The sequence below is a fragment of the Leptonychotes weddellii genome, chromosome 2 (assembly GCF_054177405.1).
Source record: "Leptonychotes weddellii isolate Sample4059 chromosome 2, ASM5417740v2, whole genome shotgun sequence".
In the NCBI taxonomy this organism is placed as follows: domain Eukaryota; kingdom Metazoa; phylum Chordata; class Mammalia; order Carnivora; family Phocidae; genus Leptonychotes; species Leptonychotes weddellii.
The window spans coordinates 88,968,749-88,995,154 of NC_138370.1; the positions used below are offsets into that span (position 1 = coordinate 88,968,749).

Genomic DNA, 26,406 nt, shown 5'->3' on the forward strand with positions numbered 1-26,406 from the left:
TTAAGTTCTAATTTGCACTTCCAAATCACCTTTAAGTTCTTTAAGTTCTAAGTTTGTTATTTAAGTAACATATGTAGCTTTCTTCTTGAAGATTTCCCTAATCTCCCACAGCCAGAAGTAAATCTTTCTCGTCTAAGTTTCCATGGACTCTATTTTTACCTCCCCTGTAACCCCATTTCCTATCTTCCATTACATCCATTGATATATCTGCCTTATTTTTAATTAATTAATTTATTTTTTGCCAAACTGTACTCCAAGAGGCCTGGAATTCGCTCTGACATATCTTTGTAACTCATCACAATATACTTGTATAAGGCATTGTACCTAGAAGATCCTCATACACATTTGGACAATGGAACTGGGAAGACTATAGGGACTGTCCAATATGGTGGAGATTATTTTAAAGCCAGGAAGAGATCTGATTTTCTTTGTAGCTCAGTCACTCTGTGATCTTTCATGAATATGTTAATTTTTGTGTGACAATAGCGAGAGACCATGGAGTCTGATTAAGTAAGGAGACAGTGATTGATGGACTCTGAAATATGGGATGGCTTTGACATGAGGAGCTGAAGTATTATTGAATAAAAGTTGAAAGGTAAAGATACAATGTGATGGGGGGGTGCTTGAAATTGAGATTTTTGAAGGCAACACAGGTATTGGTAATGACAAACTTTAAGAAAAGCCAAGAGTGCATGTATTGCATGGAGTACTGGGTGTTATATGCAAACAATGAATCGTGGAACACTACATCAAAAACTAATGATGTACTGTATGGTGACTAACATAACAAAAACAAAACAAAACAAAAGCCAAGAGTGGCTGAGGTGGGATTGAGAAAGCAGTCCTTAAAATGAGACAAAGACTTGAAAGGGTGGAGAGTTCATTAAATCATATGTGGATAGTGAAGCTACCAAGAAGTATGACAGGAATAGTCCTGGGGAGGAAGACAGGGAGCCAGACACTAAAATCCTCAGTGAAGGGAACATCCACAGAGTAGATGGAAGATCTCAACAATGGCTGAACAGATGGTACATGGTGTCACATGGTATAGAATCTCTGTCTTGTTTCCCATAATTTTCTTGTCTTCCTCTAATCTGCTCCTCTCTGAAGAGCAGTATGTTTTATTTTCTATTGCATCTGTTTTCAGGATAACTGACCTGATGATATTTCCCCCAAATTGCTGTGGAAGATATGGATAATAACAAGTCACTGATTGGTGCAGTAACCTCAGTCCAAGGTAGTACTTAGCAATCGTATCAGTAAAGACTTTCACATCCAGGGCCTAAAACCATTACTCTGGAGGTAAAAGAGATCAATTTAGAAAAGAAATTGAAGAACTTAGATTCTCATTTCAGGTCCTTTATGATTATTAAACCTCAGAAGGCATAGTAATGATTAAAGCTATTGTTTATTGACTAGGTACTAATATAACAGACCCCTTTTTTACATGCTTCTCAAACTCTATTGGTAGAGGAGTCACACTGGAGTCTTGTTAAAGAGCAGACACTAATTCAGTCAGTCTAGTGTGTGTCCTGAGATTCCACATTTCTAACCAGTTCCCAGGTAATGCCAGTACTACTGGTCTGTGGATCATACTCTGTATACAAAGGCTTTATATGATTTTTTTCATTAAATCCTCACAACCTTATAAACTGGTTCTACTTATATCCCTATTTAATAGATGAAATAGGGACAGAGCTAAGTTGAATGACTTGCCCCAAGTCACCCAGCTATTAAGTTGTAGAAGAACCAGGATTTAAACCCAGTCGGCCTGACTCATGGGAGGCCTGTTTTTCTAGTCACTACTCTATACCACACCCCCACGAGATAATTCTTGGGGAATATGGGGCCTTATAAGATCACTTTCTAAGTAGAGCAGTGTGTTTAGGAATGTCAGCCTACTTGGGCTGTGTCTAAGGGATGTCAAACCAGGTTGCTGTCCCATTCATGATGCAAAGAGCTGATTCAATGTCCCCCATTTTGTCGTTTGACTTAGTGAATTGAAGAGTCTTTATGACTCAAAGTTGATTCAGTACATAAGTAAAACTTATCTTGGATGTCCAAGATGTCCAAGACAATAAAATGTCATTAATTTTTATGTTGACCTTGTACTCTGTGATTGCACTAAATTTATTTACTAATTCTAATTACTAACCTGCTGCTTTTGAATTTCATGTGGACATAATCCTGCCATTTGTGAATAAGGATAATTTTATTTTTCCTTTCCTTCTCCTTCTGTTTATTATTGTTTCATTGTCTAGCAGGGGTCAAAAAACAACTTCTTTGTCTGAAAATGTGTAAGTATGTTTTCATTTTAACTTTTACCTTTAAAGAATATTTTCACTGGATATAGAATTAAAGGCTGGCAGTTATTTATTTCATTTTTAAAGGTGTTATTCCATTGTCTTCTATAAATTCCAGTTGTCTTATTTTTACCCTTTTAACATAATTATCTTTTTTCCCCTGGTTTTAAGATTTTCTTTTTTTTTTTTTAAAGATTTTATTTATTTATTTGAGAGAGAGAGAATGAGAGAGAGAACATGAGAAGGGCGAGGGTCAGAGGTAGAAGCAGACTCCCCGCCGAGCAGGGAGCCCGATACGGGACTCGATGCAGGGACTCCAGGATCATGACCTGAGCTGAAGGCAGTCGCTTAACCAACTGAGCCACCCAGGCGCCCCGTTTTAAGATTTTCTTATTGTCTTTGGTTTTCAGCAGATTTCCAGTCATGTGCCTTTGCATGGTCTACTTTACATTACCCTTCCTGGGCTGTGTAGGACTTCTTAAACCTGAACCTTGATATCTTTTGTCAGTTTTGAGAAATTCTTAGCTGTTAACTCCTCAAATATTGCTTCTGGCTAATTTTCTCTCTTATTCCCTAATGAGACTAATCACACATGTATATTGGCATTTTTTATTACTGTCCCAGGTGCATCTTTTGCCATTTTACTGCATTTTGAATCCTTTTTTCTGCTTCAGTTTGATCATTTTCCATATCAGTTTATGAATCCTCTCTTCAGCTGTGTTTAATCTGCCATGAAATCTATTTATTTAATTTTTAAAAACATTTTTATCATTAAATATAACAGAAGTACAGAAAACCTGATAAAAATGGACAATAGCTTATTATAAAGTGAACACCCTTGTATACTACACATGTTAAGAGTTCCTCCAGAAAGGGTGCCTGAGTGGCTCAGTCGTTAAGCATCTGCCTTCAGCTCAGGTCATGATCCCAGGGTCCTGGGATTGAGCCCTGATCGAGCCCCGCATCGGGCTCCCTGCTCAGCGGGAAGCCTCCTTCTCCCTCTCACACTCCCCCTGCTTGTGTTCCTTCTCTAGCTGTCTCTTTCTCTGTCAAATAAATAAATAAGATCTTTAAAAAAAAAAAAAAGAGTTCCTCCAGAAGCCCTAAATATGTTCCTGCTCAATCCCAGCTATCTCCTGACCCTAGCTGTAGTCAATATTTTCACTTTTAAGGTAATACCAATTTATAAAATATAAAAAAACCTTTCATTATATGTTAATAACCCAATTCTGTATCTCCAAATACTATGGTTTAGTTTTGCCTGTCTTTTTAAAATATCTTTTAAAACATTTTTACATTATGGAATTTTCCTTTAATCTCTTCCTTGCATTTATTTATTGAAAATACTGGATCATTTGTCCTATAGAGTTTCCCACAGACTGAATTTTACTGATTACATTCCCTTGGTATTTTTAACATGTTCCTCTGTTCTTTGTATTTTCTATAAATTTTATATGGATCCAACCACTTAATCTTTTGACTTCTTAATTTCATTATTACATGCATACCTCATTTTATTGTGCTTCATTTTACTGAGCTTTGCAGATGTTGCATTTTTTATAAATTGAAGGTTTGTGGCAACCCTGTGTTGAGAAAGTATATTGGCCCCATTTTTCCAACAGCATTTGTTCATTTCATGTTTCTCTATCACGTTTTCGTAATTCTCACAATATTACAAACTTTTCATAATTATTAAACTTGTTATCTATGACCAGTGATTATGACTTTCTGAAAGCTCGGATGATGGTTAGCATTTTTTATCAATAAAGTATATTTTAATTAAGGTAGTACACGTTGTTTTAGGCGTAACGCTATTGCATGCTTAATATTCTACAGTATAGTGTAAATATAACTTTTTTTTTTTTAAAGATTTTATTTATTCATTTGAGACACAGAGATACAGAGACAGAGAGAGAGCATGAGCAGGGAGAGAGGCAGAGGGAGAGGGAGAAGCAGGCTCCTCGCTGAGCCAGGAGCCCGATGTGGGGCTCGATCCCAGGACTCCGGGATCATGACCTGAGCCGAAGGCAGACGCTTAACCAACTGAGCCACCCAGGCGCCCCTAAATATAACTTTTATATGCATTGGGAAACCAAAAACTTCATTTGACTCACTTTATTGTGGTGGTCTAGAACTGAACTTATGATATCTCCAAGTTATATCTGTATATTTTTCATTTTTGTACAATTTCCATTTGATTCTTTTTTTAAAAAAAGATTTTATTTATTTATTTGAGAGAAAGAGAGAGAGCATGAGCAGGGGGAAGGGGCAGAGGGAGAGGGAGAAGCAGACTCCGCACTGAGCAGGGAGCCTGACATGGGGCTTGATCCCAGGACCCTGAGATCATGACCTGTGCTGAAGGCAGACACTTAACTGACTGAGCCACCCAGGTGCCCCTCCATTTGATTTCTTTAAAAATATTTCCAATCTGCTGAAATTCTTCATCTTGTTATCTATTTTCCTGAACATATTTTTCACAATTATTTTAGAGTAGCCAACATTCCAATAATTTGATCTTTTGTGTGTCTGTTTCTTTTGTTTATTTTTCTCTTTACTTTTAGTCATTTGGTCTTGTCTCATAGTATGCTTCATAATTTTTAATTGACTGATGAGCAAAATTGTAGAAATAATTTGAGTCTCTGAATGGTGTTCTCTTTCTTTCAGAGATGATTTACTTTTGGCCATGGCAGGCAGTTTGACATAAAAGAGGTGATTTTTATCCAACCTAGGAAATCATTGATTAGGACCAGCATTTATTTTCATGAAAGCTGGTCTATTACTTGTTCACCTTTATTCCAGTGGTATAGTCTATAAGAATCCCAACTAAAAACTTAGAATATTTGGGCCTCTCCTCCTAGCAGACCCTATGTTCCTATTTTTGGCCTTCCCAGATTCAAGATTGTTGAAAAGTTCACTCACTTTCTCTGCTTATTAGTTGTTGCCAATAAATCAGCAAAATGCCTTAACAGGGAAAAGTGGTACCAAATGTTGTGTTTACATCTCTAAATTTACCTCATGTCTAGCTTGGCCCTTAAGTCCTTATTTCCTTGATAGCTTTTCAGACACTTTATAATAATTAGTTTTTCTAGTTATTTTTGTGAAATTATTCTAATATAAACTAGTAGCTGGAAATGGATTTCCATTTCCTACCTATGTAACTTTTTATAGACTCCTTTATTTAGCAAGCATTCAAGGCAAAGATATGGTTACACTGTTGAATTGTTTAAGCTTTTAGAGCATTGTATGCAAGAGACAAGGCCTCAAATTTTGTGTAGCCAAGTACATATACTTTAAGGGCAAAAAGACTCTTAGAGCTCCCTGTTTGGGATTGCCTACATATCATTATATTTTGTTTGATCTGTTATTTAACAATGATAAAGAATCTAAGAATATTGCAGCATTATTTACAATAGCCAAGATATGGAAGCAGCCCAAGTGTCCCTCAGTAGGTGAATGGATAAAGAAGATGTGGTATATATTCCACTGGAATATACACAATATACTACTACTCAGCCATAAAAAAAGGATGAGATCTTTTGACAACATGGGTGGACCTAAAGTGAATTTCACTTATGCTAAGTGAAATCAGTCAGAGAAAAATACCATATGATTTCGCTTATATGTGGAATCTAAAAAAACAAAACAAATGAATGAACAAATAAACAAAAAGCAGAATCAAACTTACAAATACAGAAAAAAACTGATGGTTGCCAGTGGGGAGGGGAATTGGGAGCATGGGCAAAATGGGTGAAGGAGAGCAGGAGATACAGGTTTCTAGTTATAGAATGAATGTCATGTGAATAAAAGTACAGCATAGGAATATAGTCAATAGTATTAAAATAGCGCTGTATGGTGACAGATGGTAGCTACACTTGTGAGCACAGAATGATGTACAGAGAGGCTGAAGCACTATGTTGTACACCCGGAACTCATGTAACATCTTGTGTCAACCATACTCAAATTTTCTTTAAAAATTGATCAGTGCTTATTTACTGTCTCATAAAATCAGTGCAATGACTAAAATATTGGCATATCTGTATGAAATGACATTTGTACCCAGTGAAATAATAATGAAATGTACATTGACTTATACCAAACTATGTTCATAAAAAAGAATCTAAGAATCTGTAATATTGATTAACATTAAGCTCTGAAGTTTTTATTTATATATCGATGTGTATATAAAAAGAAATAAAATTTTCTCAAGTAAAGGAGAAGTATTAACAGGTTAACTTCTCTTTTTCTCTCTCTCACTGAAATAGCACTGACTTGGTATTTATTCAAACAATAGGCATCTCTTGATAGCCAACCCAAATATAGGAGTGTATTGTAAAACTGGAAGCAAGCCGCTCAGCAGGCATGGGGTAGGAAAGCCACAAGATACACAAGAAGTCACATAGCATCTCTAAAGCACTAATCTCAAAAACAAGCCTCAAGTATTCCATTATTTTCCATTTTCCCTTAGTGTTTAACTTTTTATAATTTTCTATGTGGTTGTTTTGGAAAAAAAGTTATTAGAATGGCCCTCCAATCCCCTTTCCCAGACATTCCTCAATCTCTCCTTAAATTCTATGGTATACCTCTTTTATTCAATAGATGTAATACTAATACTATTAGCATTACTAATTAGTAATAGTATTAGGTGAAATCCTAGTAGATCTATTACTAATAATAGACATTAATATTCCCACTATAGTAGTGTGTGAAAACTAACATTCCAATAGTATAATAATTTTAAAAGTACTAAAGAAGATCACTATTTAAATCCAGACTTTGTGGTATTCTTTTGTAAATCAAAGACTTACTCCTTAATTTATTAATTTTCAAATGAATAGTCATTAAGCAGCCTATAAATTAGGAATACTTTTCTGTGGTGCCAAACAGCATACTGGAGATACTTTATTTATTTATTTATTTATTTATTTATTTATTTATTTAAGAGAGAGAATGTGTGTGTGAGCGGGGGGGATGGGGGTGGGGGGGTGGGGAGGGCAGAGGGAGAGAGAGAGAGAATCTTAAGCAGGCTCCATGCTCAGCACAAGCCTGACATGGGGCTGGATCTCATTATCCTGAGATCATGACCTGAGCCGAACTCAAGAGTTGGACATTCAACTGCCTCAGTCACCCGGGCGCCCCATACTAAAAATACTTTACTCTAAAATGAAAATTAAATGATCAAAGAATGGATTATGAGACCATTAAAAATATATCTAAAATATCCATGGAATTTATTAAAATTGGGTAACAGGGAGAAATAGATATCTATTGTGAGTATTACCATGCAGATATTATTTGGCAATATTTTTAGTAGCATACGTTTTGGTTTATACATATGCTGGAGTCTTGGGCCACAAATCCTTAAATTACCTTTAATCTGGTTTAAAAAATGTAAATTGGAGCCTGGAGTTACACAGTAATTCTCATAGTCATATATGTAAATTATTTCTGAAATTCTTGAATAGCGCTGTCAATTTGAATCAACACATAAAAACTAATATCAAATTTTGAATGAGAAATCATTACTAATTAAAAAAAATTTTTTAATAAAATTTTTTAATCAAAATGTTTTTAAAAACATTTAATAATGTGGCAGATAATCTTGATGTTGTGATAGTTCCTGAATCATTTCCTTCATTTTTGTACTAAAAAAAACAAGACTTGCCATATTAGTAATATTGCAAAAATCAGCCCTTGCCTAGGCTTAGGATTTATCCTATATGGCTATTTTGAGTCTATTCTTAAAAGAAAATGTCTTTTTCTGCCAGAGAATTCAGTTCTCCATACCACAATATAAAATCCTCGGTATTACATGCCAACAGTGTCACCCAGGATAATTGGATTACCTGTTAAAGCTCCTGTAATCAGGCAGTTCTACCTTTCCTTCAGGCTTGAAAAATTTAGGGTATAAAGCCTCTAAAAGCTCCGGATCATCGCTAATGGCCTGTTCCCAGGGCGACTGATAGTACTTAGGGACAGCCGTGGTGTTGAACTTTTCAGGAGGAATTTCCTTAAGTGGTCCAGAATATCCTTTGGAAAAATATAGCAAGAATAAATAAATACAGAGTGCTTAGGAGTTACTGAACTCCACCTAACATTTTACCATGTTTAATTTTCCAAATGGGGGTGAATTTATGAAGAATGCATCCTTTCTATGATCTCTCAGAAAAGAGTAGTCTGAAACTGTAAGACATTTTTAACCCCTTTACACTTACAGAATTTTCCAAAAGAAACCACTTTTCTCAGTGTTTAGTTATACCAAATCATACAGTTATTTCTTCCTTGATTATCTTAGTATGTGTTTGTTCAGTGAAACTATTCATTTAATTTCGAAAAATTGTTTCCCTTATGTTAATTTATAGTAGGCTTTAGATACCATAGTGAATGAATTAAGTTAAAAATATATATTGAGTGTCTACTGTGGTCTAGGTGCTGGGGAAGGAGCAGTGAAGACAAAATCTCCCTCTTCTGGGGGCTGATTCGGTAGAGGTAATATTTAGGTCTTGTCTATCTTAAATTGCTGAGTGATCTGCAAACCATTAAAACTTCAAAATGGTGAAGTAACTTGTTTCCATTGCCTTAATCAGGCCCCAGTCTTATTCCCTGATGTGCCCATCCCATGTTTACTTTGTTCCTAAAGATTTCTTACCTAACTTTTCTGCTTCTAGTCTCACCTCCTCAACTTCTTCTGGGAACTGGAAATTTTTTGTAAGTGCCATTTAAAAATCACACAAATTTCTGGCATCAACTTTAAACTGTTTTCACATGCATCAAGTGACATTCTTCAAGTATTCAAAAGCAGCTGTGTACTCTCCATCTACACCATTGTACTACCTCATTGTGTCTTTTGCATAATTCTCTTTTCCACGATGTCAAAACCCTTTACCATTTGATCACTCTTACTTTTAGGTTTTTCTGATGCTCTTTCTCTTCTCTAAAATGTTTTCTATTTTCTCCTGTCCAATCATGCCTATCCTTTCTTTACACTAAAGAGTTTATCTCCTCCAAAATATCTTGCTGATAATGCTACCTCTAGGCAGTTATTTGTTTGCAGTAATTTAATTTTCTTTTGATTGCCTCCAGTATCTCATGGTAGTCTCTTCTGATAGACTTCTTTTTTCTGCTTGCCACTTAGTTACTCAAAGCTCTTTTCTTATACTATACATTCTACCTAAAAAGTTCCATTTGTATTCATGGTTTTAATTGTGACCTAAATATTGATGATTCTCTCTCTCTTTTTTAATCTCCAGGCCCTTCTGTTCCACCACCCATTATATTTGTCCAAATGAATATCCCCTGGCACCCTTAATAATCTGTCTAGACCTATATGTAGCCCTTCTTTACTTGCTTCTTCTTTCATGTTGGTTATCTTAGTGAATGCCAACACTACTCTCAGATGCCCAAGGACAGAAGCATTATCCTAAACTTCCTCTCCTTCCCACAGCAAATCACTAAGTATTACCAGCTGTACTTCTTAAGGATTGCTAAAATAGTGGCTCTCAAACTTTGTTTCTGAGTCACTTTGGACCAAATGTGTTCTTCCCTCCAGAGATTTGGCTTCAGTAAGTCTCAAGTACGGCTTGCAAATCTTAGGCAAGGGATTTGCTAACAGAACATTGGGAAAACTTGCTCTGGAAAATTCCCTCTTTCTTCATCATTTCCATTACTACTGCCTTGTTTCAGGCCTTGACCACCTCTTGCCTGGACTTTCACAATAGCCTTCATACTCATCCTTTAGCCCCCAGTCTCTCCCCTGGACCCTCCACACTGCTGCCTGAGTGACCTTTCTAAACTGGATCATGTCATTGACCTCCCTTTCCTAGGTTGCTATAATGGCTCCCCATGACAAAAACCTAGATTACTCAGCACAGCACACATGGCCCTACCCTCATCCAGCCTCATTTCCTACCATTCTCCTCTCACATTTTTATGCCTCAGAACTTGGAGCTACTTGACACTTGTTGTGTCCCCTTATGCTTCTCTACTTGCTCCATTAGTTCCTGTGCCTGGAATGCTCTTTCTAATTCCTGTTACCTGGAAATTCTTATTTTAAGCCTTAGATTGAGGTTACCTCTTCTATTTAGGTTTTCCTGTCTCCCCCAGGAAAGCAGAGTTACTTTTCTTGCTCTTTCCATTTGTATAGTATACATAACTCCATTATCATAACTAGCACATTTTATTTCCCATTCCTTTCCTAAAAGTGATCAGATGTCAGCCATCTAGAAACTGGAAATTTTAGAATTTTATATTTTTAAAAATTCCTTGAAATCCCACTACCCTAATACAATTATTTTACCTTGGTGTATTTTTTCTCAGTTTTTTTTCACCCATAAACATAATGATCACATAACTGTAATTCTAGTATACATTCTAGTATATTTTATTCCTAACCAACTTCTCTTGGAATACTTTTCAATGTTTCTACGTCATGTTTATGATCACTTTAATAAGAGTTTCATAATAACCTACTACATTAAAATATAAAGGGCCTAATCTTTTCACATTTTTTTTAATATTCCTGGTTTTCCAATTTCTTTTTATAGATATAATTAATAACTCTTTTCTGATATGCTGAACTATGTACAGGAAAGAATGTGCATATGTTTAAGCTCTCAGATATAATACATTTCTACAATGCTACACGATAACATTTCTTATTTGATTTCAAAATACCGTCCTTAACATAACTGATTTTAATTCAAAGGAACTTAATTCCTGCAATATTATGGCATCATAATACTCTTATTGATCCATTTTGAAAAAAGTTAGCTTTTGGATACATAGCATGTTAACCAATAAAAATTTTTGCTAAATTAGGATAAGCTGAAGTTTGCTTCCTCAATTTGCTATACTTTTCAACTTATCAACCAAGAAGGAAGGATCCATTAGTCTTGTTTCAGGACAAACTACCTGATAACCTCCAAGCTCCCCCTTTTCTTAGTCTATATTACATAGACATTTCCTAATATTTAATAATTGGATATTTAGATTTAAAGAACTGTATGAGTTTATACTTTTAAACATTCTCTTCATATATATAAATATTTATGCATATGTGTATATTTATGACAGTAAATAAAATATATGATATTAAATTATGTACGCAGAGAGAAAGTGAGACAACAAATGTAACATGAACTTTTGTACTGTCTCCTTATGTATGAATTCCTTGAGGGTAGAGATGAATTTTTTTTATTCCTTTTGCAATGACATAGTTTACAATGCTGACCATATAATAAAAGTTCTAACATAGTGTTGAGAGTACCAGACTGACCAACATAAACTTTTCCATATGTCTCTTCACTATTTAAAAAAACAAAGAAAAAACACTCCAAACATTAGAAAGTAAGAAGTTGCCAAATAGTGGTTAGAGCTAAAAGAATATGTATGTATTCTATTCTGTTTTGGATATAAAGTTGATAAGGGAAGAATTAACTTTAGCTAAGTACAGTAGTATCCCCTTTATCCTTGGTTTTGCTTTCTGTGGTTTCAGTTAAAGGCAGTTATCCTAGTCTGAGCCTGTCCCGAAGGAGATGCTCCTCCTTCTGACACATGGTCAGAGTCAATAGTAGCCTAATGCTACGTCACAGTGCCTACATCACTCGCCTCGTTTCATCTCACCATGCCGGCATTTCAACATCTTGCATCATCACAAGAAGGAAGGTAAGTACCATATAATAGGATATTTTGAAAGAGAGAGAGAGAGACCACATTCACATAAGTTTTATTACAGAATATTGTTATAATTGTTCTATTTTATTATTGTTAATCTCTTACTGTTCCTAGTTTATAAATTCAACTTTATCGTAAGTACGTATGTATGGGGAAAAAGTGTTGTATATATAGGATTCGATACTACCTGCAGTTTCAGGAAGCCACTGGGGTCTTGGGTGTATCCCCTGTGGATAAGGAGGACTACTGTACTTTATTATATGTTTGGGATTATATCTATCACACTTAATTCTCACAACCCTAGGCAGTGAGATTTGTTTTCCTTATTTTACTGATGAAAGGAACTGAGACTCAGAGTTACCTTCTTTCCCAACAAAGTAGTAAAATGGGCAGGGATGGAAGGAGCCAGAAGGGTGAACCCAGGTTGGTCTGATTACCTGCTTTTCTGCTTTTCCCCCACAAAAAAGGCTACTTGAAAGCTATTTGAGAACTTTATTATGATGCTTCACTTCAGAGTTCTATGCATTCTAAGTGTGTACTTGGTGTCCTTCAGCGCTATTTTATTATGTCTATCACTTTTTTTCATTATTTTCAATAAGAATGTCTTAATAAATCTAAGCCCCTCAATGACTGACAGTTTATTTATTTTTAAGTAAGATTTAATATGATACAGTTGCTTTATTTACATATTTTCAAAAACTGTTGCTGTTTGAGAAGAATTCTAGAATTGCTTTTGCTAAATTTTTTATTTTGCAAAAATATGACATAGATATTGCTAATTTCAAGATAAAAGTATTTGGACCTTTAAAAAATCTACTTTGTACATTACTCTTGAGGAAATACTTGAAGACACTTGCTGTCAGTTATTTTGAAAAGGTATTGTCTAAATAGATAATTCTTGTGACAGATTTAATATTTCAAAATCTAACAATATTTATGAATAACATATACTGACTAGATAAGGATCTGTTTCTCTTTTAAGATAATAAACAAATATGTAATCTTGAAGAATTGCATTTAAAGTCCTTTAAGGAAGCAGAGAATAATGATAGTAATCTCCACAAGGTCACTTTCATGAGGCATCTGTAAATTTGGTATCTGGATTGAATTCTTGATCAATCAATACGAATTTATAGCCATTTATGACCTCAGTTTCTTAATTTGTAAAATGAGGATTATAATAAATGTATCAGAGTTATTTTGAAATTAAAGAAGACAAGATGTATCATAGCACTTCATAAATTGTAGTCCTATACAAACAGAATTTCAATGTAATTACAAGTGACTCAATTTTTAATATAACAGATGATTGCCAACAAATACAATGAACCATCTGAAAGAACATAGTAAATGTTTTACCTGACTCCTTAGATCTGAATCTTTATATTTATCTTGAACTTAACCACAAAATAGATATATAATGAGTAAAGCCATGTCATTTAGATACCATTTACTAAAGCATCCAAATGACCTGAGTCATATATTTAAGGGCACAGCAGTTTCATTCTACTTATTTTACTTATTGTTTATTTCTTGTTTCTAAGGGAATAGTTACCTGGTGCAATGTTTTCTGGATTTGGGGGACTTCGTGGATCCGGAGTGTTGGGAGGGGTAAATGGGGCTTGCTGTGAGCCACCTTCCAAGTTGCTTCCATCCAGTTTCCCATTCTGCATGGCAATGTTGTGCTGTATGCGATCAAAAGTAAATTCTGCTGAAAACTCAAAAATTCTAGACACACTAATGGAGATACCATATGTGTAAAACTCCATTTGTATATTTAAAATTTAAGTACAGTGCCACTTCCTTGTTTCTTGGGGCCTCAATAATTTATATGTAATTGGTTCAGCTATTGAATGAGAACTTTTACTGATATTAACCTAAGATATGTTTTATGATAACACTCCAGTTAATAATTAATTGAACCTTACTATGTGCCAGGCAGTGTCTAGGGCTTTGTATCAATTACTTAATGTACTATTCACAAAGTCCCTATAAAGGTGAATCTATTTAATTTTTAAGTCTTTACTAATCTAATATTATAGAGCATACTGGCCAAACATTTGGCTTAGTCATTGTTACATTACTGTTTTTGTTTATAATATTTATATTTATTATATTCTTTAATTTGTCTTGTTTTAAAATTTAATCTGAAATTTGAATACCAGCTGTATATTAAAAAATATTAATATTTGAAGCTGCATAGATTTGTAAAAGGAAGAATTTGGGATTTCTAGGAAATAAAATGCTTAAAAGAGATGTTTGTCTTTTAAGTTTTAGGTGAATTTGTTTTACTATTATAATTTAAGATTTATTCTATGACATTAATATGGCACTTTTAAAAATTTGCATTTTAACAGAGAAAAAAGACATTGTAATAGGTGATGTCCTTAGAAGCATGGCTAGGCCTTATCTCTATAATAAAGAATTGTTTTAATTATATCTGAGAAATATGTGTGTTTTATTTTTTTAAAGATTTTATTTATTTATTTGACACAGAGAAAGAGAGAGAGAGAGCACAAGCAGGGGAAGTGGCAGGCAGAGGGAGAGGGAGAAGCAGACTCCCCACTGAGCAGGGAGCCTAATGTGGGGCTCAATCCCTGGACCCTGGGATCATGATCTGAGCTGAAGGCAGATGCTTAACCAACTGAGCCACCCAGGCGCCCCAAAATATGTGTGTTTTAGAAAGAAACCAATCTATCTAAGAAGTACATAAAGTCAACCTTTTTTAACTTTAAAAAGAAAAATTTAGTGAAGAGCACAGCAAATAAAAACCAATTTTGACTTTTCTCTGTGTGACATAAGCAGAAAATATTTTTAGATGCTTTTTCACTTCTGCATTTATTTATACAAGGATATGGTGAAAAATAATTTTGCATTTAATATTTAAATAAAGTTTATCCTCATTTTCAGGCTTTACCCACCCACAGCCACTCTCCAGGTGCTTTTTACAAAATTCACTTTATTCTCTGCAGCACCATGGGTAAAGCTGCTGTGGAAATGAATAGGACACATGTTAGCAATGGTGAGCCGGCTTGTGGAAAGGTGCAAAAAGGCATGAGAGGTAATGTTTGTTAGGTGAGCGCACGGTTTGTTTACTGGGCAGAAGAGTTTACATTTTATTCCATAGGCAATAAGGAACAATTTCTAAAGACTGGTGTAATGCTGTACTCAGAAACATTAGTATTTAGCGTTTGGAATATAACTATTATCTTAAGTATTAGACTTCTTTGACTAGATTAATATCTTTTCTCACTCTGAACCTACACCACCTCTTAAAACATTAATTATAAATAAAAAGCCAGTTGAGATAAATATAGGAATATCATGCATTTAGAATTCTTTTTCTGAGTTCCTGAAATGTGTCCATGAAATGCATTTCACCTAAACTTACAAATCATTCTATCTATGATAATTTAAGAATTATAATACTGACTTTCTTTGGAGACTTTTTCCTGGGGATTCGTGAACAGGACAATCAACTGTTTCTAGCTAGTCACTAATTATCAGGAGACACCCAGTATCTCTATTGTCATTGTTAAGTGTACAAACAAAGCCTAATAATAGTTGGGTAGCAACTTACTTTAGTTGTGACATAAGCCTTAAATTACAGAGTTCCGTCATATGTGATTCCCTTCACGAAAAGTTGAAAAGATAAATGAAAATGTGTTTCTTTTTATTTCAGTTAAGTTGACCCTAAACAAAATAAAACTAAAGCAGCATCTTATAGGTTATAAACATAGAAGTTATAAACACGTGGATAATGTCTATTGTATGATTTCTGTTGAAATATCAATAGAAATAAAAGGATTTGTTTAAAAACCTGTACTATAATTTGTGCCAAAAACATAGAAGTTATTTTTGGCACAAAATAAATATATTTTGAGAATCTCAGTATATTTAGTCTTATTTCTGCATTACTTTTTATAGTATACTTCCCTTTTCCCCACTATTATTTAAGATTTCAAAGGATTTCAAAAAGTCCATAGTTACTAAATACATATGTAGTCTTTACTATAAAATGTGGATTATTTTCCTTAATATCATTTTATAGTGATTTATAGAAGATAATTTTAATTATCATGAATCATTCTTTTATTTTATTTTTCCTTATGCTCATTTTCTTCATCCATTTCATTTTTTGCCTATTAGTGTAAGAATTTCATCAGTTAGGGACACCTGTGTGGCTCAGTCTGTTAAGTGTCCAACTCTTGATCTCAGCCCAGGTCTTGCTCTCAGGATCATGAGTCAAGCCCTGCATTAAGCTCCACACTGGGCATGGAGCCTACTTAAAAAAAAAAAAAAAGATTAAAAAAGAGAATTTGGTCAATTCATGAACTACGGCTTCAAAATTGGCTTGTGTAGCAAGCTGTGTATCTTCATTTCTTGTTAAGAAAGTACATTTCCTGTTATTATTTATGTCATAAGGTTTGTGCGGCTTGAATTTGCCAGTTTCTCAGCAGTGGAATAAGACCAAAACTGCCCTTAATTTTTTAATTTTTAGAATGATGCTTAATATTTGGACAAATGGCATTAAATTACCAGGGAGTTGGTTTATAGTTTCATCTAATGATGTCCTAAACATTATAATAAAATAAGACATGTATATAGAGTTAAATAATTATTTTGACAATATAGCTTGAGGGAAGCAATAAAAGTTCATTTCAGAAAATGTAGTCAATAAATTAGGAAAATGTGATATAAATCATATAAAGATGATTCAAGAAGTAGACTATAAGTAATAGTTGTTTTCTTTCAATGTTATTTTGTTTCCACTTCACTACACAAAAGCTATATTTATTTATCTTTGAGCTCCCAGCATCGTATCTAGAACACAGTAGGCATTCAATAAATATTTGCCAAAAGTATAAATAAATGAGTGGAAATAGATCTGAACCTAATATTGTTTTAAAAATTCCTATCATATTAACAAGGCTTGCTCCATGTTGCAGTCTAGTGCCTTGATAAAGCAAATATATCATTATATAATGTGGCTCACTATTTTCCTCAATGATTTATTATACAGGTCATTTTTAGAATAAACACAGATCATTAAAGAAGGCACTTTAAAGAACATTTGAGTCCATTTTCTTATTTTCTAAATGAGAAAACAGGTCCAGGAAAGCAAAGAAACTTTTAAATTGACTCCAAATTGCATGGCTTGTGGAACAGCTGGGACGGAACCCTGGTCTTCTGGTTTCCAGCCCAGTTTCCTTTGATTATACCATGATAAGTGTCAGTACCAAGAATTCTAGAATTCTGAGAGCTGGGTTTCAATCTTCCTTATTATAGTGTTACTTAAGACAAATTAATACACTTCCTTGAACACTACTTTCCTCATTTCTAAAGAGAGAATAGATTTCATCAGACTTCACAGTATGTTATGTAACTCAATGACATACTAGTTCATTGAATACATTATTATTGTTTATTGCTGTAAGTTAACTTATCAACATTTAATTATTTATTTCAATATGCCTGTTTTGGACTATTTTATTTATTTAGTGTTCAACTTTCTAGGAGTATTGAAAAACTATCAAGGCATATTCTTACATTTTATGTATAATCAGAACATTTGGCCACAGGTTAGTGACAATAATCTGAGATACTGGTGATGAGGGAATATGTCGTGTTCATAAGGACATTTAAAAACTCATTGTCCCTTCCACCAGAACTGTAGTTAAAGCATAGACTTAGAGATATTAAGTATAAGTTATGAAAACTGGATTTATTCATCTATTCAGATGTCTAGACTTGTAGATGACTTCTCAAAGAATTTCCTTAAGCCATCTTATTTTATACTACTCCTTAAAGCTGTTGTTATTATTAAAAGAATATGATTATGTAATTAGATTTCATCAGCTGGGATAGGGATTATTTTAGGCTCACATTGTATTAGCTACAGACATATTTTAATAACTAGATATTAGACATAATTATAGAGTACCATAACATTATATCTATCCATGACTTCAAGTGAAAAATCATCCCTCACAATGTCTAACTGAATTCATAGTTATAACTAAACTTTATCTATGGATGTTGAAGGAGGCTTATTAATGTGAAAAAGAAATTATTTCATTTAAGTTGTCCCCTCATATTTATTGTTAACCAGAGAAACAGATATTTTGAATGACTAACATTTTTGTGTTTGTAGGTGTGGTTGTCGGTTCTATTTTTAGTAATTATGATAAAAGAGCTTAGTGAAACTAGTCTGTTGTAAAGAAGTGAGATGTCCATTCAAAACAACTTATTAGTGATGGAAGCTGGCAAATGTTTGGGCTCAAATTCACAAGTAAACTTACAGACTTCCCATAGCTGTAGGAAGAAACCCTCAGTAAATAAAACTGAAATTTATTGTAGTCTCCACCACCTCTTCAAATTTAGAACCAGTGCTTTGTTCCTTTTTGATTCTTCATGTCTGGTATTTTATTTTTAAAGCCAATCCCCCAAAGCTAGCTGTTTTCTATTATGAACTTTTTCCTCGACAATCTCTCTATGTGACAGTTTAAAAGAACATGGTATTAATGCAATATGTAAAATATGATGTAATTAATTTGTTCATTTGTTTATTAACTTTCAGCTGAGGAAAACTTTTGTCTAAAGAGTTTTGTCCACCTTGGTTTTGTTGTTAATAGGAATCAGACTTCCCTACATGATGTGGCGTAAATGCTTTGAGTGAGAGAAGCTCAACTATGTCTGTAGTTCTCAGGCACGTTTCAGTGCCAGGATGTATTCAGCCAATAAAATGCATACACTCACTTTGTGGAGTGCTGTGTGCTTTGGAAGTGTTTCCATCCCAAACATTTAACTAGTAGAGATAAAACCATGGAAACTTTTAGTTCCACCAATCTCCACTCCCTCTCCCTCCTCTTAGCAGAGCACACCAACTTTTCAGTGCCATATATAATACTTCCTTTGTTTATTCATCTAAGCTATTTATTATCATTAAAAAAAATCTAACAGAATCAACAGAAAAAAATATGTTGAATAAATATGTAGAATACTTGTTTGGGAATCTAGTGATACATATACACTTAGAAATGCTGCCTGTTTATTTAGATACCACATAACCAAGTCATACCTACATTTATTTGTGCTTTAGTTTCATACTGGAAATTTTCAAATGTATATTTATCAGATCTTCTTTGTCGCATCTTAAATAGTCTGGCGCCACGGTTACTGAGATGGGATAGTTCTTCCAACATGATGTCTCTGGGGATGCTGACTTTTTTGCCCAGGTGCATGCCATCTACATCTGTAAAACAACATTCATGTGCATGAAAACCCCAAGGTAAGCATTTTTAAATGCTTTGCTAAATTCCATAATTTATTGCCTGCTATATGCTAGTGTAGTGGGTAAGACAAAGACAACTTACTCAGACTTTGGCTTGAATACTAGTGCCCTTACTTTCTAACTCTTGATTATAGATATGTTACTTGTTTTTCTAAGCCTGAGGCTCCTCATCTCTAAAGTTCAGATAATACCTACTGAATATGCTTGATATGAGGATTAAATAAAATGCTTCATATAAATCACTTAGCTATGGTACCTGGCACATAGAAAGAGTGAATGAGGGGCACCTGGGTGGCTCAGTCATTGAGAGTCTGCCTTCGGCTCAGGTCATGATCCCAGGGTCCTGGGATCAAGCCCTGCATCGGGCTCCCTGCTCCATGGGGAGCCTGCTTCTCCCTCTCCCTCTCCCACTCCCCCTGCTTGTGTTCCCTCTCTCGCTGTGTCTCTGTCAAATAAATAAATAAAATCTTAAAAAAAAAAAAGAAAGAGTGAATGAAAGTTAGCTAATAACACTATTAGTATAATTTAGTGTTTCCAAATTTAATGAGTTTTCAAACAGCACCGCTTATAGTTGTTTTAATAAGTTCTGTTTGGCATCCCACATTTTTATGTGTGTTTCAGCTATCCCTGTTGCTTGAGTGCCTACCCTTCCATCCATGCCACTCCATTTCCTTATCTCTGTCAAAATACCATTCATTCTGCAGCCACCACGAGGAGCCTAGTATAAAGTAGGCAGGTGGTAAGTACTGAATGAACAAATCCTTCCCAGTTCAGCTTAATGCTATTTCTGTGAATCCCTTCACTAAATCTCTATTCATAATTATTCATGCCTTTTTCTTTCTTTCTTTTTTTAAGATTTTATTTATTTATTTGACGGAGCGAGAGAGAGAAAGAGAGCACAAGCAGGGGGAGTGGAAGAGGGAGAAGCAGGCTCCCTGCTAAGCAGGGAGCCTGATGAGGGACTTGATCCCAGGACCCTGGGATCATGACCTGAGCTGAAGGCAGTTGCTTAATCAACTGAGCTACCCAAGTGCCCCTATTCATGCCTTTTTCATATCTCCATAGCACTGAACCACAATTACTTGATTACATTTTACTTAGTTGATGGTTTGTATTTTTTTTATGTTTTAGTCTTTGTGTCCCCCATGCCTTAAATAGAGAAGATGTCCAGTAAATGACTGTTATTTTCTATTTTTAGTACTGAAGGACTTTTTTTTTTTTTTTAAGATTTTATTTATTTATTTGACAGAGAGAGATAGTGAGAGCAGGAACACAAGCAGGGGGAGTGGGAGAGGGAGAAGCAGGCTTTCCGCTGAGCAGGGAGCCCGATGTGTGGCTCGATCCCAGGACCCTGGGATCATAACCTGAGCCGAAGGCAGACGCTTAACAACTGAGCCACCCAGGCGCCCCTGAAGGACTTTTTTAAAGTTGAAAAGAGATGAAACTCTTCTATTTTCTCCATTAATCAGGAATATATTTCTGTGTAACCCACAGAATTCTCTTGCCATTGTAGACTGCTAGTAAATCACAGGAAGAAAAATTGGGTTATTAGTAAAATAAATAATTAATTATTCTGATTGACTAGGGCAACATTCTTTAATGATGTGACAAATTAACCCTAATAATTAAGCTTTTGGAAGTGTTAGGGATGAAATAACAGAATTACTTGAATTTTCTCCTTATTTTGTTTTGGAAAAAAATCAATTAGTCTACATATTTTGATGTTATGTGGAGAGAAGCTCCACTAATCATAAAAATTGCCTGCATTTCTACTTCTACCTGACAGTGATGAGGTAGCACTATTCTCCTCCGGCTGAAGCAGTGTCAGACCAATATAGATGAAAAAGAAGGCTTAAATAAGAGCAAGAGTCTTGGAACATAATCGGAACATTTCCAAGCTCAAATAAAAAATCTTTTCATACCAGGAAACAGGAAGATCTCAAACCCAGTGAAAAAAAAGACAGATGTCAACATGAGATGACTGAGATATTAAAATTACACAACCAAGATTTCAAAGCAGCCACGATAAAAATGGCTGCTCAATGGATAGAGACAGCGGAATAGAGGGGAGAATGGGAAAAAAAATCTGTGAACTGGGTGACAGAATAATAGAAATCACCCAATAAGAAAAACTGAGGAAAAAATAAACTGAAAAAAAGATGAAGAAAGCCTTAGGGATTAATGAGACTAGAACAAAAGATAGAGTATTTGTGTCACTTAAGTCCCAGGAGAGGAGAAGGAAGTGGGGCTGGAAAAGTACTCAAAGAAATAATGGTTGGGGCGCCTGGGTGGCTCAGTCAGTGAAGCAGTTGTTAAGCATCTGCCTTCGGCTCAGGTCATGATCCTGGAGTCCCAGGATTGAGCCCTGCATCAGGCTACCTGCTTGGCGGGGAGTCTGCTTCTCCTTCTGACCCTCTCCTCTCTCATACTCTCTCTCACTCTCTCTCAAATAAATAAATAAAATCTTAAAAAAAATAATAATAATGCTTAAAAACTCCCTGAATTAGGCAAGAAAGATAAATTTATAGAGTCAAGAAACTAAGAGTGTCTTATACAAGATAAATCTATAGAACTTAACAAAATATATTATAAACTTCTAAAAATTAAAGATGAAAAACCTTGAAAGCAGCCAGAGAAAAATGACAACTTACCTATAGGGAGGGAAAACAAAAATGAGAATGACAGTGAATTTATCACCAGAAACCATGAAAACCAGGAGAAAGTGGCACAGAGTTACTGAAAGAAAAAAACTGTCAACCCATAATCTGATACCCAGTGAAAATATCCTTTAGAAATGAAGGAGAATTTAAGACATCTTCAGATGAAGGGAAACTAGGAGAATTTGTTTCCTAGAGACCTATCCTAAAACAATGGTTCGGGCAGCTATAACAAAATACCAAAGACCAGTGGCTTCTAAACAACAGAAATTTATTTCTCACAGTTCTGGAGGCTGGAAGTCTGAGATCTAGGTGACAGCATGGTTGGGGTTCTGGTGAAAGCCCCCTTCTGGGTTGCAGATTGCAGATTTCTTGCTGTATTCTCACATGGTGGAAGGGACAAGATAGCTCTCTTGGACCTCTTTCATAAGGGCATTAATCTCTTTCATGAGGACTCCACTGTCATGACCTAATCATCTCCAAAGATTCCATCTCTTAATACCATCACAGGGGCATTAGGATTTCAGTATATGAATTTGGTGGGGGCACAAACAATCAGACCATAGCAAAAAGCTAAGGGAAGTCCTTTAAACAAGAGGGAAACAATAAAATATGGAGCAAAGATAGAATACAGTGAGCAACAGTGTGGGTAAATACAATAAGCTTCCCTTCTCCTCTTGAGTTTTCTAAATTATGTTTGATGTTAGAAGCAAAAACTATAACACTCTCTGATATAATTATAAATGTGTGTAGAAGAAATAGTTAAGACAATTATATTGCAAACAGAGAAGGATAAAGGGACATGAAGGTAGGTAAGTTTTCTATACTTCACTTGAATTGATAAAGTGATCACATCCGTAGACTTTGATAAGTTATGCCTATGTAATGTAATTCTTTTTTTTTTTTTAAGATTTTATTTATTTATTTGACAGAGAGAGAGAGACAGCGAGAGCAGGAACACAAGCAGGGGGAGTGGGAGAGGGAGAAGCAGGCCTCTCACAGAGCAGGGAGCCCTATGCGGGGCTTGATCCCAGGACCCTGGGATCATGACCTGAGCCAAAGGCAGAGCCCAACGACTGAGACACCCAGGCGTCCCACATATGTAATGTAATTCTTAGAGCAACTCCCAAAAAAGCTATTACAGATGGACTTGAAATCACTATAGATAAATAGAAATGGAAATCTTAAAAATGTTCAAGTAAACCATAGAAAAATAGGAAAAAGAAAACAAAAAACAGAAGCAACAAACAAAACAAAAAAAATAAAATGATAGAGTTAAGCCCTAAAACATCAGTAATCACATTAAATATGAGTGCTCTAAATATATCAATTAAAAGACAAAGATTGCAGATTGGATTAAAAAACATGATCCAGCTGTATGCTGTGAGTTGAACAATAGAGGCAAGTTGAAAGTAACAGGATGGATGGCCACCTAGGTGGCTCAGTCGGTTAAGCATCTGACTCTTGATTTTGGCTCAGGTCATGATCTCAGGGTCATGAGATTGGGCCCTGTGTTAGGCTCTGTGCTCAGCGGAGAGTCTGCTTGAGATTCTCTCTTGCCTTCTCCCTCTGCCCCTCCCCTCACTTGCACACATGCACTCTCTCTCTCTCTCTCAAATAAATAAATAAATCTTAAAAAAAAAAAAAAAAGAAACTAACAGGATGGAAAAAGATATATCAAGGAAATATTAATCAAAGATCAGGAGTGGTCATATTAATATCAAATAAAGTGGATTTCAGAGCAAAGACAATTACCAGAGACAGAAAAAACATTATATAATGATTAAAATATCAATCCACCAAGAAGACCTAGAAATTCTAAATGTGTATGCACCAAACCACAACAGCAACAACAAAAAGAATTAAAGAACAGAAAGGAGAAATAGACAAATCCACAGTTATAGTTGGAGACTTCAACATCCCTCTCTCAACAAAGGATAGAACAACAGACAGAAAATCAGCAAGATATAAAAGGACTCAATAATACCATTAACCAGGAAGATCTAACTGACGTTTATAGAATTAGATTCTACTGAACAACAATAGAATGCACATTCTTTTCAAGTGCTCATGGAACATATACCAAGGTAGATCATATCCTGGGCCATAAAATAAACCTTAACAAATTTAAAAGAGTTAAAATTGTATAGAATATGATTTCTGTTTACAATGGAATCACATTAGAAATCAGTAACAGATAATAGGAAAATCTCTAAATATTTGGAAACTAAACAACATACTTCTAAATAATCCATGGGTCAAAGAGGAAGTCTCAAGGGAAATAAAAAAAAATCATTGATCTGGGAATGAAAATGAAAATAAAGCATGTCAAAATTTATGGGACACAGTTAATGCAGTGCTGAGAGGGACATTTATAGCACTAAATGCATACATTAAAAAAAATAAAAAGTCTTAAATGAATAATCTAAGCTTCTACCTTAAAAACCCAGAAAAAGGGGGCACCTGGGTAGCTCAGTCAGTTAAGTGTCAGACTCTTGGTTTCAGCACAGATCATGACCCTAGATCAAGCCCTGAGGGGGACTCTGCCTTGAGCATGGAGCCTGCTTAAGATTCTCTCTCTCCCTCTTCCTCTGCCCTTCATCACCCACTTGCTGGCTTGCACACATGTACGCATGTGTTATCTCTCTTTCTCAAAAGAAAAAACAAAACCCTAGAAAAAGAAGAGCAAAATAAACCAAAAGCAGGCAGAAGGAAGGAAATAACAAAGATAACAGCTGAAATAAAAAAACAGTTAAGCATGGAGTTGAGTTTTGAAAGATAAATAGAATTGACAAATCTCTAACTAGACTGACACAGACAAAAATATAAAAGATACAAATTACCAATGTTAGGAACAAAAGAAGGAACTACAGGAACTACACACATTGTAGATAGCAAATGGATAGTAAGAGAATACTATGAACAATTGTATACATAAATTCACATAAATTTGAAAACTTAAAAAAAAATTCACCAGTTTTTTAAAAGCACGAAGTATCATATCTCACCAATATGAAGTAGAGAAGTTGATTAATCCTATAAATATAAAGCAATCAAATTTATAATTTTAAAATCCCCCCAAAAAGAAATCTTTAGAGCTAGATAATTTCACTGGAGAATTCTACCAAACATTTCAAAAATTAACACCCAATTCATAATCTCTGCCTGAAAATAGAAGATGAGAGAACAGTTCCCAATTTATTTATTAAGCTAATCTTACCCTGATGCCAAAACTAAAGATAACACACAAAAAAGAAAGCTACAGACCAATATTCTCCATGCATATAGAAGCAAAAATCCTTAACAAAATATTAGTAATTAGAATTCAACAATATATAAAAATTATACTATACCATGAATAAGTGGGGTTTATCCCAGGGATACTGACTGGTTCAATATTCAAAAATCAATATATTCCACAATATTAATAGGCTAGAGAAGAAAAATTACATGATTATACCTTTGGGTTGAGGGCTGGGCAAAACACTATTGAACTTGACACCACAATTCATTAGAGGAAAAACTGATAAATAGGACTTCATCAAAATTAAAAACTTTTGCTCTGAGAAAGACTTCTAAAAGGATGAAAAGACAAGCTACAGAGTGGGAAACCGTATTTGACAACAAGCTAGAGTATATAAAGAACTCTCAAAACTCGCCAGTAAAAATGCAAACAATCCAATTAGAACATGGGCCAAAGACATGAAGAGACATTTCACCAAAGAAGAAATACAGATGGCAAATAAGCATACAAAAATGTTCAACATCATCAGTCAATTCAAATTAAGGAAATGCAAATTAAGACCATAATGCGATGTCACTATTAGAATGGCTAAAATGGGGCGCCTGGGTGGCTCAGTTGTTAAGCGTCTGCCTTTGGCTCGGGTCATGATCCCAGGGTCCTGGGATTAAGCCCCGAGTCAGGCTCCCTGCTCCGCTGGAAGCCTGCTTCTCCCTCTCCCTCTCCCCCTGCTTGAGTTCCTTCTCTGGCTGTGTCTCTCTCTGTCAAATAAATAAATAAATAAAATCTTACAAAAAAAAATAGAATGGCTAAAATGAAAAATAGTGATAGCTCCTAATGCTGGGGAGGGTGTGGAGAAACTGGATCACTTACATATTGCTGTTGGAAATGTAGAATGATACGGCCACTCTAGAAAGTAACTTAGTAGTTTCTGTTAAAAACCTACCGTAGAACTAACAGTAATACTGGGCATTTATTCCAGTAAAATGAAAGCTCATGTTCACGCAAAAAGCTATGTATAAATATTCATAGCAGCTTTATTCTTTTTTTTTTTTAAAGATTTTATTTATTTATTTGAGAGAGAGAGAATGAGAGACAGAGAACATGAGAGGGAGGAGGGTCAGAGGGAGAAGCAGACTCCCTGCCGAGCTGGGAGCCCGATGCGGGACTCGATCCCGGGACTCCAGGATCATGACCTGAGCCGAAGGCAGTCGCTTAACCGACTGAGCCACCCAGGCGCCC

General features: G+C 35.0%; 1 protein-coding gene and 1 long non-coding RNA gene across 3 annotated transcripts in view; one reads left to right on the forward strand and one right to left on the reverse strand.

The window, feature by feature from the left end:
- Positions 1-26,406, reverse strand: part of MYOZ2 (myozenin 2) — a 39,969-nt gene that overhangs the window by 2,372 nt on the left and 11,191 nt on the right. Inside the window, exons 3-5 of the mRNA XM_006740612.3 lie at positions 19,058-19,227; positions 13,528-13,657; positions 8,147-8,330 (exon numbers count right to left, since the gene is read on the reverse strand). Of these exons, the coding sequence (XP_006740675.1) occupies positions 8,147-8,330; positions 13,528-13,657; positions 19,058-19,227 (484 nt within the window). The remainder of the gene's footprint in view (positions 1-8,146; positions 8,331-13,527; positions 13,658-19,057; positions 19,228-26,406) is intronic.
- The window catches only part of LOC115943400 (uncharacterized), a 438,133-nt gene continuing 430,862 nt past the window's right edge, over positions 19,136-26,406 (forward strand). The window contains exons 1-2 of one of the 2 annotated variants that reach the window (XR_014143161.1): positions 19,151-19,263; positions 19,888-23,635. This is a non-coding gene — a long non-coding RNA (uncharacterized LOC115943400). Of the gene's footprint in view, positions 19,264-19,887; positions 23,636-26,406 lie in introns of those variants that run through there. The other variant, XR_014143160.1, reaches the window with a different exon arrangement.